The sequence below is a fragment of the Nuphar pumila genome, chromosome 2 (assembly GCF_984573655.1).
Source record: "Nuphar pumila chromosome 2, dmNupPumi1.hap1.1, whole genome shotgun sequence".
Classification (NCBI taxonomy): Eukaryota; Viridiplantae; Streptophyta; class Magnoliopsida; order Nymphaeales; family Nymphaeaceae; genus Nuphar; species Nuphar pumila.
The window spans coordinates 95,082,591-95,100,067 of record NC_143250.1 but is presented as its reverse complement, the minus strand read 5'-3'; the positions used below and the strand labels follow the sequence as shown (position 1 = coordinate 95,100,067).

Sequence of the window (17,477 nt, the reverse complement as noted above, 5' to 3'; positions counted from 1 at the left end):
TAAAATGTTCATTCTAGAAAATCAGAGCCTGCTTACTGTAAAGAGATATTTTTTTTCTTATTGGCTAGGCCAAAGGAAACCACATCTTCAACCGTACATTGGCAGTCCTCCAACCCTTGAGAGTACTCAGCTTTGACTTTGTGGCAAGGAACGCCCATTGTGAGTTTGGAACTTGGGGCATCCCATCAACTTCACAACTTGCTTCTACCAAATGAGTGGAGCCCTTGTGGGTCATAAAGGGAATGGTGATAACTACTCCCCAAGGGGGGTTGACACAGTGGGTGGGGCTTTGGCCGCACGATGGGTGGTCAAGGTTTGATTCCCATGAACGTCACCTCTCCGCACAAGCTGACATCCAGCATAAGCCCCGGGGGTGGGCGTCCTAGCCTCAAAGTTTGATGCCGCCAGCATCACAATCATAGTTATCAGGCCTGCATGGATACGAGTCTATAAAGCTCAAATGAGCCAGAGTTGTCTATAATGGTGATTGCTGGCAGATATATGCCCTTCTCAACTCACTTGGAGAAAATTCAAATGTTTGACAGGTAATGTGAAAGAGAATAGTACAGTTGGATAGGTAGAGTTCTATTCCATTGTCGTTGTCTGACAATGGATAATTCTTAATAGATATCTTCAATTCATACACTAATATTGGATTTTGTTAGTGTCCTCAAAAAAATGAAATTGATACTCTACCTCTTGATTCTTGAGTGGTGAAACAACTTTAGCATCATGTAGGTACTACTAACAAGGGAAAAAGGAAAAAGAAAAACAAAACAAATAGGGTGAAATTCAGATTTTACACTTGTGCTACCGAGGTTTCCTTTGTCATTCATTAAGGAGCAGGCGTATATGTGCCCGTTATATTGTTCAAAAGAATTTCAAGTATGGCCCACAGCAAATGCAGAAGATGCTGCCATTGTTTGAAATAGTACTATCTTATCCTTTTTCTCATTAATAAAATGAGTCTCTGAAAGAGTTTAGATAATGATTCGATTGTAGCACTGTATAGGTAAGATGTTCGAAGCTTCAAGTTAGACATACAAATCTTATCAGGGGTTTGTGCATATTTATATTGAACGTATATAAAACTTGATCATGTCTGCAAAGGCCAAAAGGCACATAAAAAACAATTGAAGTATATGGTGGAAAAAGAGCAACTGGACAAATAACAGGTATTAAATTGCCAAAATGCACTGAGCAACAGATTGCCATGGCATAATGAGCACAACACTGCACATATATCAATCATCGAGGACCTTTCTTTCTGCTAAGTATCTCCTGTTCTTTTAGGCGGCGCTGAAATCTTGCCAGGCGTGCCTGAAGACTAACCACGCCCGCTGCTTTCCGTGACAGTACAAAGCTTATTTGTGTCACATAGTTCTCGATAAGACTGCCTGGTTGGTCCACCTCTGCTAACAGCTTCATCTCCTGAACCCACAAATAAATTATAATGTGGCTTAACATTTGGATCACAACTATGATAAGTAAAGAGCATCCAGACTGTATAATTACCCGAAGCACAATCAAAAGCAATGGAACATATTTCAAGATCAGTTAATAACAGTTTCTTGAATTTACAAGATTGAACAATGATCATTGTCAGATTACTTCCCTATAAGCGAGATGGATTACATGCCGAATTGTGCCAATAGTGAAGCCACAAGCTTCTGCCACTCCCCAAGACAAGGAAGCATGCACATCATCACACACACACATATGCAGATGCATGCACAGTAAAAAAGGGACATCTTTCTATCCACAGTAACCATTTTCACAAGATGCCTGAACAAGGAGTTATGTCAGTTACTACAACAGAAGGCGTATTCCTAGCAAGCGACTAAAATTTTCAACATAAGCAAACAATACTCATTCAGCAGGGTTGCAGGGTATTTCTCTAAACTTGGATAGGGTCTTCATAATATTTGACAAAGACACAAGTTTATGCGTTTGAAAAGTGGATGAAATATAAAACACACAATTCATGACAAACATAACACTTGTTGAATGTGAATTTGGGTCACAATAGACAAGCATGCCCTACATTTTTGTTAAGGAATTTGCCATGAAGTAAACACAGGAATTGGATAATCTTACAAGTAAAAACCTATGAACAAAAACTTGGAGAGAACCTGCTTCCAATCGGTTAAGGAATTTGTATGTGTAGCTAGGTGTAGAAGAGTTATGCAGGACTTTGAGATACAACCAGAAATCTCTGGGATTTGCATGTACTGTGCAAGCAATGCTGGTGGCAGAAAATCATGAAATCAAGAACTGTGACATCGTACTCATGCATAAGCACATAGGTGACATTGTTCAAAGTGTACAGTGTCAATAATGCATATTCAGGCTTTGATGCACAAACATACAGATGTATCAGACAACACACAAGGTAAGGTGCTTTCGGAAAAGAAGACAATAAAAAAATAGGGAAGCCAGTTATGAAATTAGAGAGCAGCATTTCAAATGCTCATTAATGAATCTCCTTTTTATATGGAAGGATAGTCTGCAGCATCTTACAACATACAAGGTTAAGTGAAACCGTAAACAGCAAAACAAAACTGAACCTAAAGCAATTCGACAATGTACACACTCCCAAGAGCTGTAAGTGGACATAATCAAACAGAAATGAACATCAAAGTGTCTAGTAGGGAAAAATTAAAAGCAACATAAACAATATTAAGCAAAAACTCTCAAAGGAAAACACAACAAATGCAAGCAAAAAACTTACTTCACGAACTAGCTCCATCGTATCTTCAATTTCTTTCTTATGGGCGGATATAAGAGCCTCCTCTTCCTGCACATGTTAATATAGCAAGTGATGCTACCAAAAGGCACAGGCGAAAAGTGACAAAATACATCCTATGAAAAAAATGAAAACAAGTTTTTCAATACCTAACAAGGCATACCTCTAATAATGCATTGATCTCCCCATCCTGACCTGTGGGGTCATTGTCATATTGCTTTGTTGTGATTGTATTTGAATTAGAATCATACTGATGTTGCTGCTTGTAACTCATGGATGAAAAGTCGGCCCGAGCATCCTTTCTAGGCCAGTTGCTTTGTTTTTCAGGTCTATCTTCCCTTGTCACTTTTTGACGAGTGGGGGAAACCTTTTGAACTCTCTCTTCCTCCATTGAGTCGGAGTTAACTGAGGATTTATGTCTAGTACTGGCAACCGAACCACCAAAATCTTCCCTAGCATCAGGCCTATCCCTGACCATGGAACCAGTCGGCAATCCACCCTCCTCCCTTCCATTAAGGGCATAGTTTGTAGGCAAGTTGGAAGAATATCTATCAATCTCTACATTAGAGTTATAGAAGCTTTCTATTGCCTTTCTTCCTGTTTCAACTGTTTTCACATCTTGATTTTGTTCATAAAGTTCCTCAGTCTCAGTGGAAACAGGAAATGCTGACGACAATGAAGGATCCTTGCCAGTAGAAAAATAATTACATTGCTCTTTTCTAGCACTACCTCCCTTTGAGAGACTCTTAACCCTGATAAAGCATCAAAAAAACAAAACAAAAAGATTACCAATATGTAAAATTGCTCTCCAATTCTCCACATGAATGAGCATGGTCTACCTATCTGCATAACGAAGCGTATTCAGTGTGTGCTCACAAGAACCTGCATTTGGAGATATACAAGAGATCATTACAGTCCTTGAATTACCAACAAAAGAATCACGAAGCACTTCCGTAAGCTTGCTCCCTCGAAATGGAATATGAATTTGATCATTGTCAAGTGCACGAATACACTCCTTTAGGGCCAAAAGGCTCTTATTAATCTCTGCTCCTTCAATCCTGCAGTGAGAAAACTAAAATATAGTGGGATGATGAATCTGATGAGTAATATTCATATCAGTTAGCAACCCTCTTCACCTATGGCCCAACATGTTCCACTTATTTCTGTGTTCGTGACAAACAGTTTGTTCCAGTTCTACAGGTTACCCTTACAAGTTATTGTATTGTAATTTAACATTCTGTGATGAACATGCAGTACATAATATTTCTCAAAGACTTATAGATTGCATTGACAAACTCATGCTTCTCAGGAACTACTTTTTGATTTATTTATAATACACAGTAGGAATATGGGACATGCACCTTGTTTGGCGATCATTATCTGTCGTGTCAGCACCACGCTCGCTACCAGCAAGGTCAATAAAGGAAATCTTCCCTACAAGCTTTCCTCCCTTGGATTCATTACCATGCCTTTTAATTGCCAGTTGCAATATAGCATGGGACCGCGAAGATTCCTCATTGACGCCTGTAGAGCCAGTGCTTCTGGCAGCATTCCCTTTCTCAATATATTCTCTAACAATTTGCACATCGGAGACTTCAAATTCCTGCAATCCAACAACACAAACTTGTTGCCGACCATCTTCTCTCATACACAATTTCCTAGAGGAAAGAATCAAGGAAAGAGTTAGATGTATTAAAGTGTACACATTCTAATGGGTTCAACTAATTCATTAGTAATTTACCATACACATTAACTACACTTCCCGAGAAGATATATCTAGTAGACTAGTAGTTACGAAAGAAAACTGCAGGGATAATAAAATCAAATGTTTGTTAACTTGTGATTTGAACATGCTCAAAGGAAAGACAAAAAATAAGGACAAGTGAAAGAATAATATCATGCAAAAGCTTAAAATTTTTTAAGCATAAAGTGTGTTGAGGAACTAGATGCCACCAGACAGCTTTGTCTTGTTCTGCAAAGCAACCATGAATAAACATGAAAATTGTTTGATTGCATTATTAAGAACTTCATGAGTTATATAATGCATAACATTGTGTAGAGGGGTGGGCTACTTTGAGTGGCTTATCTCCTTTCCAAACAAGCTGACTTTTACCTCTGGGTCATGGTGAGCCTAGACCTGAGCTCAAGCTTGTATTGGACCAAGACAAGCCAAGCCTGGCCAAGACAAACTTGGCTCACTGAGTGTGTTTACTAATCCTAAGATTCATCAGAGGCACTGTTGATCATCTTAGAAAGATCAAGGATAAAACAAATCAGAACAAGTATGATAAAGATCATTCTTTTGTCAAATGAGATAGCTAGATGATTAGCTTGCACTATCATAACCAGGAGGTTATGCCACAAGAATACTCCATTTTGACTCTCGTTTTGTATCCCCTTGTATATTAGTTACACTGAAAACTTCATAAAAATGGTTGTATCCCCGTATCTTCCGCCGTATCCATGTGACATCCAAGGGGTCTTGGTTTTGAATCCCACTGGGTTATCCCTCAGATTGTAAATAAAAAAACAAATTAATTTGTTTGATTTTGTCCAAACTCGATATTATGCATGAAAACAAAAAATTCTGATTATAAGATTTTACATAATAGGAAATTCACCAAATTGTATGCAGTGCATGTGTAAGCCATCACACATGGAATTTTTGTGGCTGAGAAATCGGATGACACCCAAAACCAGGGTGAAAACCAAGGTTACCAGAAACGCCTATAGGAGTGGGGAAGCGTGCTTCCCCGAAATGCACTTAGAAAGTGCGAAACGCAGTGCTTCTCCTAAATGGGAAGCGAGCTTCCCCTTAAGGGAAGAAGAAGAAGAAAGAAGAGGAGAAGGAAGAAGAAGAGGAAAGAGGAGGAGAAGGAAGAAGAAGACAAAAGAAGAGAAAGAAAAAGAAGTAGACAAGGAGAGAGAGAGGCGGTGGGGCTGGGTCCTCACTTGGCCCCCCTCCTTTGTGGAGAGAGAGAGAGAGAGACGGTGAGGAAAGGGATTATTCATAATTCCTTCTCTTGTATATATATATATATATATATATATATATAGAGAGAGAGAGAGAGAGAGGGGAATTATATATAAAGAGAGAGAGGAAAGAGTTTGGGTATGGATTATATGTGGATCCAGACCCAAACTCTTTCCTCTCTCTCTCTCTCTCTCTCTATATATATATATATATATATATATATATATATATATATTGTACCCTCTGTACCCGTACCCAATTGACATATCTTAGCCTTTAAAAATATAAATTTTACCAAAAAGTAAAAGAAATACCCTTTTTCTTCTTTTTTTCTATTTTTTCCTTCATGTTTTTCCTTCTTTTTTACTTTTTTTCTTCTTACTGATTTTTCCTTCTTCTCTTTTCTTTTTTCCTTCTTCCTTTGTTTTTCTTCTTATTCGTGTTTCTTTAAACAACTTATATTACATGTGAAAAGACCAAAATACCCCTATCGGGTATTTTGGATAAAACAGAATATATATATATATATATAACACATATATTGTGTTGCAGTGGCAGACACGGTGTTGACCGTGTCCTACGTGAATCACACCTTATGCAGTTAAAAGCGCTGACTAGGCACCGACTAGACCACCTAGTTGACCTAGGCATAAGTAAAACGCCTAGACAATTCCTAGGTGGGTACCTTAAAAGGAACCAATTTTGCCGACTAGGGCACCTAGTCGTCGACTAAGCTGCCCTGCCTAGGCGAGAGGGAAGTTCAATCATCTATTATTATTATATATATTTTGTTATTTTTGTATATATATATAATTATATATGTCTGTTACTTTGCTTTCAGTTTTTTTTCTATGAAATGTTGAAGCATGCACAATTGTAATTGATTATGTATTTTATATTTTTGTGTGTTACTTTGTTTTTGATGAACTTTTCTATAAAAAGCTGAAAGCATGTTTAGAATTATGGATTATGTAATATGCTATTTATATATGTATGTGTTATTATGCTTCCGTGAAAGGCTGAAAGCATATTTTATTGATTATACTTAATATGTTATGAATAATTATATATATGTGTGTATAGTTATATATATGTATGTATGATGTATTTTAATATATTTTGTAAAAGCATGTGTACTTTCATACTTGTGTGATGCAAAAAACTTATTACTAAAAGAATTAAACATGTTTTTATGTATATTTTTTATACTTTTTTATATTTTAATTGGGTACCGACCAGTCTGATTAGTCTCGCCTAGTCCTCAACTCATCTTTTTAAGGGTCTACCGCCTAGTGCTTTTAATTTTTAACTACATAGATTGCACTAAATTCCGTGTTCGGATCCGTGTCGTGTCGTACCGACATGCAATTTTCCCCTTGAGAGGCGTGTCCCTGTGACATAGCCTCCCACCATGTGACCCCTTCTCTCCAACCTTTTTTTATTCCGGTCGAAATCTGGTTGCCTTTTTTTTTTTAATCTTATGACCAGCCAACCATTTTAGGCTGATGGCTAGCTGGAAAATGGACGACCATGCTTCTCTTTTTTTCAACTTTTGGGCATGGCCAGCCATTTTCTACTGATGGCTGGCCGAAAAATGGCTAACCGTATTTCTTTTTATTTGTTTTTTTAGTTTTGGGCTAGCTAACCATTTTCCGGCAAGCCACTAGGTGAAAAACGGCCAAGCTGGTTCCACCCACCAAGGGTGACATGGGCCCAACCATTTCCCGTTTGGTGGCTGGCCACAAAATGGCTGGCATTATTTTCCTTTTTTTTTAGTTTTTGGTGACCAAAAACCTGAAAACCAAGTTTTTCATCACCCAAACAACCTTAAAAGGATGGTTTTGCCAAAAACTAAGTTTTGCCCTTGTCATCCAAACAGGGCCTAAGAGATTGACATGGGACTATTGTTATGGCTAGCAGTAGCAACAGTACCACTACCAGCAGCAGCAGTACTAGCAATAGTAGTACCAACAAAGTTCTGACCATAAAAATGCACTGCAAAATATAAATTGCACCTAAATAGCAAATTTATCAGAAAACTAAGCAAATAGTGCATTATTTCCAAAATAATGCAGCCAAAACGCTAACCTTCTATCACTAAGAAGATCATAGAGTTTTCCACCATAAATTTCAAAGAAACTGAGCCACAATCTGAACTGCTGATTACGGTACACAGGCTGATGCAATAATCTAACAATATCCTCAGAAGCTTTAAGAGGCAAAGGTTGCATAGTGAATGTCTTACCACTACCTGGAGAGAAAAAGGAAAGCATTTGACATGTCATACTGCAAACAATTGGAGAAGAAAAAATATATTCCAATGAAGGATAGCCAATGTCTATATAAATGTTTACCATGACATGATAAAGTTCAAACAAATAAGTAAAAAATGAGGAAATATCAAGGTTGTTAAATGCGATGAGGCGAAGCGAGGCGTTGAGCCTGCGCTTCGCCTCTGAGGCGTACGCCTCTCACAACTGGAATGGAAGTGAAGCGGTGGGAGGGGAGACAGTAAGAGAAGGACCACCCGCCCAGCTGGTACAGAAGCGAGGGATATGTCGGTCGTCCGGTGGTCGGAGAAGACTGAGCAGCAGCTGCAGCACAGCAACTCCGGTGGTCGGTGGTCACAACTGGTCGGAGGTTGATGAGGGGCGTATCACAGCAACGCCTCAGTACCTTGAGCGTGCGCCTCGCCTCTGAGGTGTACGCTTCAGGTACTGAGGCGTACGCCTCTCACAACACTGGGAAATATCTCTTCTTAAAAAATGGAAAGTTTGATTAAAGGCTCAGCAATGATTTGTGGCACAGATAAAATATTCAACTTCTACAAAACACACTGCACACATAACTCAAAAATGCAATACAACAATATTTAGGATAACTCCAACTCTTTGTTTACCTGTTTGACCATACGCAAAGCATGTTGCTTTTGTACGTTCAAAAATAGTGGGGATGATCGGCTCCACTGTAACACGATATACCTGCCAATCAAAAGTCAAAGAGACTCAAACATCAATAAACGTGCAGACCTTCACACAGAAGTACAGAGGCAGGTTAAAATTCAGGATGACTGTGAGACCAACAACAAAGCAACCAGACCATGCAAACTCCAAAGAAGACAAGGCATTAGGAGGGCAGGGGAATAACAGGGAAGGCAGAGCTGCAGAGCATAGTCAACTATATTGTTCAAGATATTTTTTCAGCGAGGGTATTTCAAAGTTGGTGAAAAAATCTTGGAAGTTTTAAAAATACAAAAAACATTAAAAATAATAAGAAATATAAGAAAATAATAGGCATTTTTGGAAAGAATATAAGGAAATACTTTGAAAAGCTTTTAAAATAAAAAACAAACTAAAAATATATAAAAATTGGGCTTAAAATATATGTAATAAGATTTTTTCATAAATTTTGCTTTAATATCACAATATTTTTGTTCCTGGCCATATTTTGCCGATATTATCAGCCGACATGGATTTGCTGATAATATCGCGATATTTTCAAAATATCAGCGATATTGGTGACAGTGCTGCAGAGATAGGAATAAATATCAAACAAAATTGTAATGACAGAGACAGACACGTCCACACCCAAAGATCTAGCGTGCCAAAAACCTTTAGAAACTGGACCTTACCTCATCATTAGTTACACACTCATTCAAAACCGCATCAAAACAAAATTCATGCTTCTCCACATATGCTGTCAAGTCCACCTTTTGATATTAACAACAGTAGTCAGTACTTCATACCGAGGAAAAGAATAATTAGATATTTGCAAATCATATGGCTATGCCACCATCATTTCCACCCCATTCAAGATTCACTTTCTTAATACCATAGCAAAGAGTTGCAAGAATCAAAGGCCATAGTGACAGGCATGATCAATGGCTGCACAATGAGGATTCCAGAACTTTCAAAACTAAAAGTGTAAAGCTTTTTAATATATCGTCCACATAAGAATGAATAAAATTAAGTACTGCCAACTGAAAGTAAAAAGCATAATGAACATATATTGATGAGCGCAAGCATTCAACCATTGAAAGCATCAGACTCTATTGAGATTCATTTTACAGTTTTTGCACCCATTAGTTGCAGAAACACATGCTGCAGTCAAAGATACCCCTAAACCCATGTCACATAGGTGCAGGTGTGGATGCGGATACGGGTACGGATGTGTGTGTGTGTGTGTGTGTGTGTGTGTGTATAGATAAAACAGAACTTGGTTTGGGTTAACCAAATCTACTTTTGGACAGAAATGGACCTCAGTGTGGTTGACTTCACCTGACACAAAGGAAACCGTGTCCAAGTGTCTCACCCGCATTGGTGCACGTGCAATGCAGGTGCGTTTCCCTGTTAGAAGAGTCTGTGTTATATAGCCCGCAACAAGTCAAGATCTGGATATCCAAAACTTCCAACACCAGGGAAATAGGATTGTTACCCTGTCATGTCCATGACATTAAGTGATTAGTCCACTTATGTAGTACCATGCTTTACTTAGTTACACAGTTAAAATTGTGAACCATAGGTTCATGGTGAAAATAAGTCATTATTGGGTCTTGGATCCAAGTCGGGTTTGCGCAGAACCAGACCCTACTTATGTTCCGGATCTGATTTTTGTACCAGATCGGATCAGGATCCAAATGTAAAATGTTGTATTTCTCCTTCTTATTAGAGGGTATTTTTGTACCCTAAAATTGTATTAGTTCTATACTTATAACCGAATACTATGGAAAACACGCTGAGATTTTCAGACGTGAAATCCTGCTGCCCTTTCCTTCTGTATTGTTCTTCTTTCTTCTTGAGCAGGTGAACGTGGAGGTCATCATGTTTTAACATGGTGTCAAAGCAGCGTTAAAACTAGGCCTGAGACTATTTTTCAAAAGGAATGACCAAGGAGATGATCTGAACCTTCAAGTCAAGAAAATGTGTCCTTCAAATCTTGATTTCTGCATCTTCTTCCTTCTCTTCTTATTTCTAATTTTCGGTCAGGTAAGGACGTCAACATCCCATCTGTCTTCTTCTTTCTCAAATCTGATCCTCTTCTTTAGGATCGGATTCCTTTTTTGATTCCCTCTTTTTTTAGGATCGAATTTCTGCAACTTCTTACTTCTTTTCTGGTTTTCCGTCTGGTAAGGACGTCAACACCCATCTGTCTCCTTCCTCAAATCTGACCCTCTTCTTTAGGCTACATAGATTTCTTTTCTTCTCTCTATAAGTTTAGAATCGACTGATCGATTCTAAGAGGCTGCCGCCAATCTAAAACCTTTTTTTGTTAACCCAAAAAGGATTCTCGTTTTTTTTTTGGTTTCTCGACGTGAAAAGACGTCCATCTCTTCTCTATTGTTGATCTGAATAATCGGTTCTCCAGAATTAATTCTTGTGCTGCCTCAATTTACAAAATCGTTCATCTCTAAATATTCATATCTTTGTTTCACGTTTTTGCTTAATCTGGAATGAATTTTGCGTTGATTCAGTTTTTTATCAGATTTTTTTCTTAATGTTTTCTGATCACACACGAATATAATTTTTTTGTCATAATTTCCTGAAAAAAAAGGACAGAATATTCGAGTGGCTGATTTCTTTGTAAGCAAAATTTTGGTCCAGAAAATTTTTTTCTTCTTTCGAATGGATTCATCTTTTCCACATTCAGGCCTTTCTTCTAATTTTCTTAGTCAATTGGTCTCTGAAAAGCTAAATAATTCTAACTTCTTGACCTTGAAAAGACAGATCGTTCCTTTTATAAGGAGCCAAGATCTCTCTGGTTATCTGGATGGATCAATCTCAACCCCTCCAAAGTTCATTTTCGCAAGAAAAGAAGGATGATAAAGGGGCGTCATCTATTGTTCTTGTCAGAAATCCAGATTATGTTGCTTGGGTGAAAAGAGATCAAGCATTAGTGGCATACATCACCTCTACACTCTCTAAAAAAGTTCTTGTGGCTATTTTCGATGATTGTTCAGCCAAAAAGCTGTAGGACAAGCTAGTTCAAACATATTCACATATCTCTGAGGCGAGGATCGTGTTTCTCAAAGGAGAATTTCAAATGTTGAAGAAAGATTCGATGTCCATTATGGAGTACTTGAATAAGATAAAAGGCATCACAGATCAGCTGCTTATTGTGGGATGTCTTGTCAGTGATAAAGATAAAGTACAACAGACCTCGAGTGGATTGGGGCCGGATTATCATGTTCTGGCAACCTCTTTATTGTGTCTCCCAGAACTTCCAAAATTCGAAGATCTGCGTGCAAAGCTACTCCAGTATGAGATGACCCTGAAAGGGTTTTTTGAGGACACTTATGTGCAGTCAGGGACTCAAGATGTGTTGAGCACGGGACTAACTTATGGTAGAGGAAGAGGGGGACAAGGGAGAAATATTTCTGGGAATCGCGGGCTACTTCCAGCGCCAAATATACGGGGTCAAAAGCCCATTGCTACTTGTTTTCTATGCAATAAAAGAAGACATATTAAAGCAAATTGTTGGTACAATCCTCAAAATAAGGGAAAACCCTCACAAACAGAAGCTAAGAGGGGTGGAGGAGAAGTAAAAGAGTTGTTATTAGCGGCCTTGGCAGGATTGAATATGAAGCAAAATAATAAAGGTGTTTGGTACGTCGACTCTGGAGTAGCGACTCACGTCACGGGTGATGCGGGTAAGCTCTTGAATCTTACTCCTTATGTTGTAAAAATAACATAGTCACAGGAGATGGCTCTCATCACTCCATCTCACACATTAGAAATGTCATTATACCCATGTCTAAGTCTCCTCTTAATCTTTCAAATGTTCTTCATGCTCCTAATATTCAGAAGAACATCGTGTTTGTCTCAAAACTTGTTGATGATGTTAATGCCTTAGTTGAATTTACTCTCTCTTCTGTTTATGTCAAGGATCTTCGCACGAGGGAGACATTCGTTGAGGGAAAGAGAAGAGGCAACATGTACATCTTCCAAGAAGATTCATCTTCCTCTGCTTATTCTACGCGTTCATCCTTGAAGCCTCATCAGTGTCCATCATTGGTCTCTTTCGAATGTGTGTTGTCTCTAAATGTAATAAGTCAACTCTTTGGCAAAGTCGTTTGGGTCATTGTGGTCGTCATTTTATTGAAAAAACTTGTCTTGAATAATTTCATTTCTAAGTCCGGCCTGAGTTCAGAACCAAGTGATATAAAGTGTCCTAGTTGTCATTTATGTAGGAGTCATGTTTTGCCTTTCAATTCAATTAATAAGAGAGCTTCAAGGCCCTTTGATGTCATATGTTTTGATGTTTGGGGCCCTATACCAATTGCTTCTGTTTCAGGTAATAGATATTACCTTATTTTCATTGATAGTTATTCATGCTATACTTGGATATTTTTCATGAAACACAAATCAGAAGTTTTTGGGTTGTTTCAAAAATTTCATTCTTTTGTCAAAAATCATTTCTCTACAAACATTTTCAATTTCCAATGTGATGGAGGAGGAGAATTCTCTTCTAGTGACTTTGTTAATTTCCTTCAACATAACGGAATAAAGAGAAGAGTGTCTTGTCCACATACACTTCAACAAAATGGGATTCCTAAGAGGAAGCGTCGACATATTGTTGAGAGTGCAATGAGCATGATGCATGGCAGTAATCTCCCTATCACCCTATGGACAGAAGCTTTTCACTCCACCGTCCATGTGATAAATCGGCTGCCCATGACCATTTTAGAAAACAGGTCACCATATTTCTCTCTATTTGGTATACATCCCGATTATCACGAATTGCGTGTTTTTAGGTCTGTTTGCTATGTTCACATTGACAGCTCATTGAGATATAAGTTTCAAGACAAAGCCTTGAAGTGTAGGTTTGTGGGATATGTTGAAGACTACAAGGGTTATAGGTGCTATGGTTTATTGAACAAACGAGTCAAAATATCGAGAAATGTTGTTTTTGACGAGATGAATTTTGATAACCAGCCTACATTACAAGTCCCAATGTTGAGGTGTACTATCCATGGTTAAATTCAGAACTCTTCTCCAATAGTAGCGATGGTTGCCCTACAGATTGCAATAAAAAAGAGACGTGTGAAGAATCAGCAGATGCACTTCAACCAGAGGAGGTTGCTACCCAAAATTTGAAATCATGGAGGTACAAGGGTGTTGTCTACACCCGGCGAGAGAAGGAACCTCCATCTATTCCTTGCACAGACATTGGTTCTCCTACCTCTATTGCACAGACGTTGGAAGTTAGAAGATCTACTCAGACCCGACATCCACTTGAAAAGTGGGTGAGCTATAAGAATTTTTCTTTGGATTTTCAACTATTCATAACGTCCGTAAATAAAGAGGATGAGCCTCTCACATTTTATCAAGCTGCAAACTCTAGAAAATGGGTTGAAGCGATGAATGAGGAAATAGAAGCCTTACATGAATGTGGTACATGGGAAGTTGTGCCTAGACCACTAAATAAAAATGTGGTTGGGTCCAAGTGGGTGTACAAGATAAAATATAAACCAGACGAGAGCATCGAAAGGTATAAAGCTATACTTATAGCCAAAGGGTTCACACAAGAACAAGGACAAGACTTCGATGAAACCTGCAGCCCTGTTGTTAAGATGGGGACCATTCGTATTGTATTGAGTCTAGCTATTGAACATGGATGGACATTAAACCAGCTAGATGTCAAAAATATCTTTTTGCATGGGGACCTAAAAGAAGAAGTTTATATGGAACAACCCACTGGATATGCAGAACAAGATGCAAATTAGTATGTATGTGATGCAGTGAGGAAGCCGAAAAATCCTTCACGTAAAGGATGCCGACTTGATGATCGTGATTGCAGCGAGGGAATGGACGTTGTTCCGATGTTGGGCTGACGTTGATGTTGATTCTCGAATGCACGAATAGTTGTGCAACATCAAATGACTTAATGGAAATGTTGACGCAAGGAATCGAATCAATCAATCCGATCAATAGCTTATTAATGATTGAGAAAGGCTACATTGAATCAAGAGAACGTAACTAGCAAGAAAAATGAAAAAACTGTTGTAGCGACTGGCCAACAAGACAAATAACATAAATGCAGATATCCAAAAGGTTGCTGCCAAAACTGACGTGAAACTTGAACAAGTAATGGGAATAAACAATAGGAAAGAAAGGAAGCAATGAAAAAAAACAAAGGACTGTTGCAAAACTGAACAAAAAAAAAGAAGGCTCTCAATATGTTCTCTGCCGCACGCAACCCTAAATGGCCTACTTAAAGGCTGCAAGTGGACCCGGGTCTCGGGTCCGCTCCTGGACCCGAGGCGTCCTTATTCTGCAGATAGATTTGGGACGATCTGGGCCTTCCCTCGTCTGGAGTAGGTGCGCAGGGTCACGTCCCTGCATCGGATCACCTTACCTGCGATCGGACCCAGCTCCTGGCTCCAATCGTCCATCCCCTGTGGGTCGGGTTCCCTGGCCGTGCCTAGGTCACGCGGTACAGGCCCGATCTGGTCCTGCTCTGCATCATTCTCCTCTGGTTCGGAAGAAGTCGGCTCTGACGACTTGTTGTCTCCACAGTAAGCATATAGATCAGACACATTGAAGATAGGCGAAACATGTCAATCTTCAGGCAGTTCAAGGAGGTAGGCATTCGGGCCCAATCGCCGGAGGATCTTGAAAGGGCCATATTTCTTAGGGCTCAACTTGCCATAAGTACCCACTGGAAAACGCTCAGGACGCAGGTAAACCCATACTAACTGACCGACTTGGAACTGGACATCTCGACGACCTTGGTCTACCAAAGCTTTGTAGGCTTCGTAGCTTTCAACAAGTTTGGCTCGGACCTATCTGTGGATATCACGCATGTACTCAATTGCATCAAATAAGTCTGGGGCTGGGGCTGGGAGAGCAGGACTGGACACAGGTGCTAGATCTACTACATAGGTTGGTGACCACCCATAAACTACCTGAAAAGGAGACTTGCCCATGGACCTATTGACGGAACTGTTATATGCAAACTCGGCTTGCGGCAAGACTAGGTCCCATATTTTGACATTCTCTCTAACCAAACTCCTTAGCAAGTTTCCTAGGATGTGGTTCACGACTTCAGTTTGACCATCGGTTTGTGGGTGGTATGCATTGCTGAACAGGAGCTTGGTTTTCAATAAGGCCCATAACGATTTCCAAAAATGGCTCATAAAGCAAGTGTCACGATCTGAAGTGATCGTGTGAGGCAAACCATGGAAGCAGCCAACGTCCTTGAAGTAGTACGAGGCTACTAACGAGGCATCGGTGGTTCGCTTATAAGGGACAAACATAGCCATCTTGGAAAATCGGTCAACCACAACTAAGATAGAATCAAAACGACGCGAGGTTTTGGGAAGACCCACAATAAAATCCATGGACACATGTTCCCAAGGCCGCTCAGGGATGGGCAGCGGAGTATACATGCCACTATTCTAACGTCGACCCTTGAACACTTGACACACTCGACAACTTTGGACAAACTTGACAACATCTTTGCGCATTTTTGGCCAAAAGTAGCGTTCATCTAACAGAGTGAACGTCTTATCATGTCCAAAATACCCAGCTAGTCCCCCTTCATGTAACTCGAAAATCAATTGGAGTTTAAGAGAGAAAGCAGGCACACATAACTTGTTACATCGAAAGAGATAGCCATTATGTATACTGAACCGTGGGTCAGTTGTGCGATCAAGGGAGAGGCACCCCTCCCAGACCTATTGGAAGTCAGGGTTCGTTGGGTACAACTCTTTGCACTGCTCGAACGCAATGACCTGCACTGACATAGTCATCAAAAGACTATTCTTCCGGCTAAGTGCGTCAGCTACCTTGTTGAGAGTACCTGCCTGATGGCGAATAGTGAACGTGTACTCTTGCAAGAAACTAACCCACTTGGCATGACGGACACTCAACTTCTTTTGACTATTCAAATATTTTAACGCCTCATGATCCGTATACAAGACATCTAAGAAAGTGAAAAATACGCTACAACAAATGTCTCTCAACAAGTTCTCACAAAGAGAACTTAAGAATACACACAACCCGAAACGGGTATAAAAATGAAAAATAAACAATTTTATTGATTTGAGATAAAAACCCAAAACAAGAGTAAGTCTTTACAAGGGGAATAGCCCCATATTTATAGAGAGGTAGAGAGAAGCCTTAAGAGAGTTGTTGGACTCTCCAACGGCTCTAATAGAGCTGTTGGGGAGTCCAACAACTCTTTTTGGATTTACCTTTTTGACTTGGTCAAAAAGGTAAAGGCCAAATCAGTCCAATGATGGACTGGTTTGGCTAATTCTAGTTGTATTTTAACTAGAATTAATTAAACAAAAAATCCTAACTAGAAAAAAGATAAAACATTACATGACTATGAGATTACATATGAGATATTATATGAGATTACATATTTTAACACTCCCACTCAAACTTACGGTTGGATAACCGAAAGTTTGCCTAAGAGAAAGTGAAACCTAGGAGCAGCGAGAGGCTTGGTGCGTTCATTAAATGTTCGATTGCTTGCAATATAGATAGAGCTCTTGTTGTCACAACATAGATTTGATGCTTTTGGACTTTCAACTCCCATATCGGAAAGTAGACGTCGAAGCCAGACTAATTCCATAGTAGTTGTAGTCATTGCCCTATATTCAGCTTCAGTTGATGAGAGAAAGACCTTTTGTTGCTTCTTACATCGCCAAGACACCAAGGATTCTAACAGTGGTCATTCTAGCTACTGGGGCAAAGGTCTCTTCATAGTCTATTCCATATTCTTGGGAATAGCCTTTTGCCACCAACCGGG

The 17,477-nt window shown here is 39.3% G+C and overlaps 1 protein-coding gene across 1 annotated transcript in view; it reads right to left on the bottom strand.

Moving 5' to 3' along the window:
• Window positions 1–1,034: 1,034 nt before the first annotated feature.
• The window catches only part of LOC149846215 (kinesin-like protein KIN-13A), a 68,748-nt gene continuing 52,305 nt past the window's right edge, over window positions 1,035–17,477 (bottom strand). Inside the window, exons 6-13 of the mRNA XM_089996254.1 lie at window positions 9,352–9,429; window positions 8,620–8,701; window positions 7,809–7,971; window positions 4,108–4,404; window positions 3,586–3,804; window positions 2,910–3,498; window positions 2,732–2,797; window positions 1,035–1,431 (exon numbers count right to left, since the gene is read on the bottom strand). Of these exons, the coding sequence (XP_089852380.1) occupies window positions 1,249–1,431; window positions 2,732–2,797; window positions 2,910–3,498; window positions 3,586–3,804; window positions 4,108–4,404; window positions 7,809–7,971; window positions 8,620–8,701; window positions 9,352–9,429 (1,677 nt within the window). The 3' untranslated portion in view covers window positions 1,035–1,248. The remainder of the gene's footprint in view (window positions 1,432–2,731; window positions 2,798–2,909; window positions 3,499–3,585; window positions 3,805–4,107; window positions 4,405–7,808; window positions 7,972–8,619; window positions 8,702–9,351; window positions 9,430–17,477) is intronic.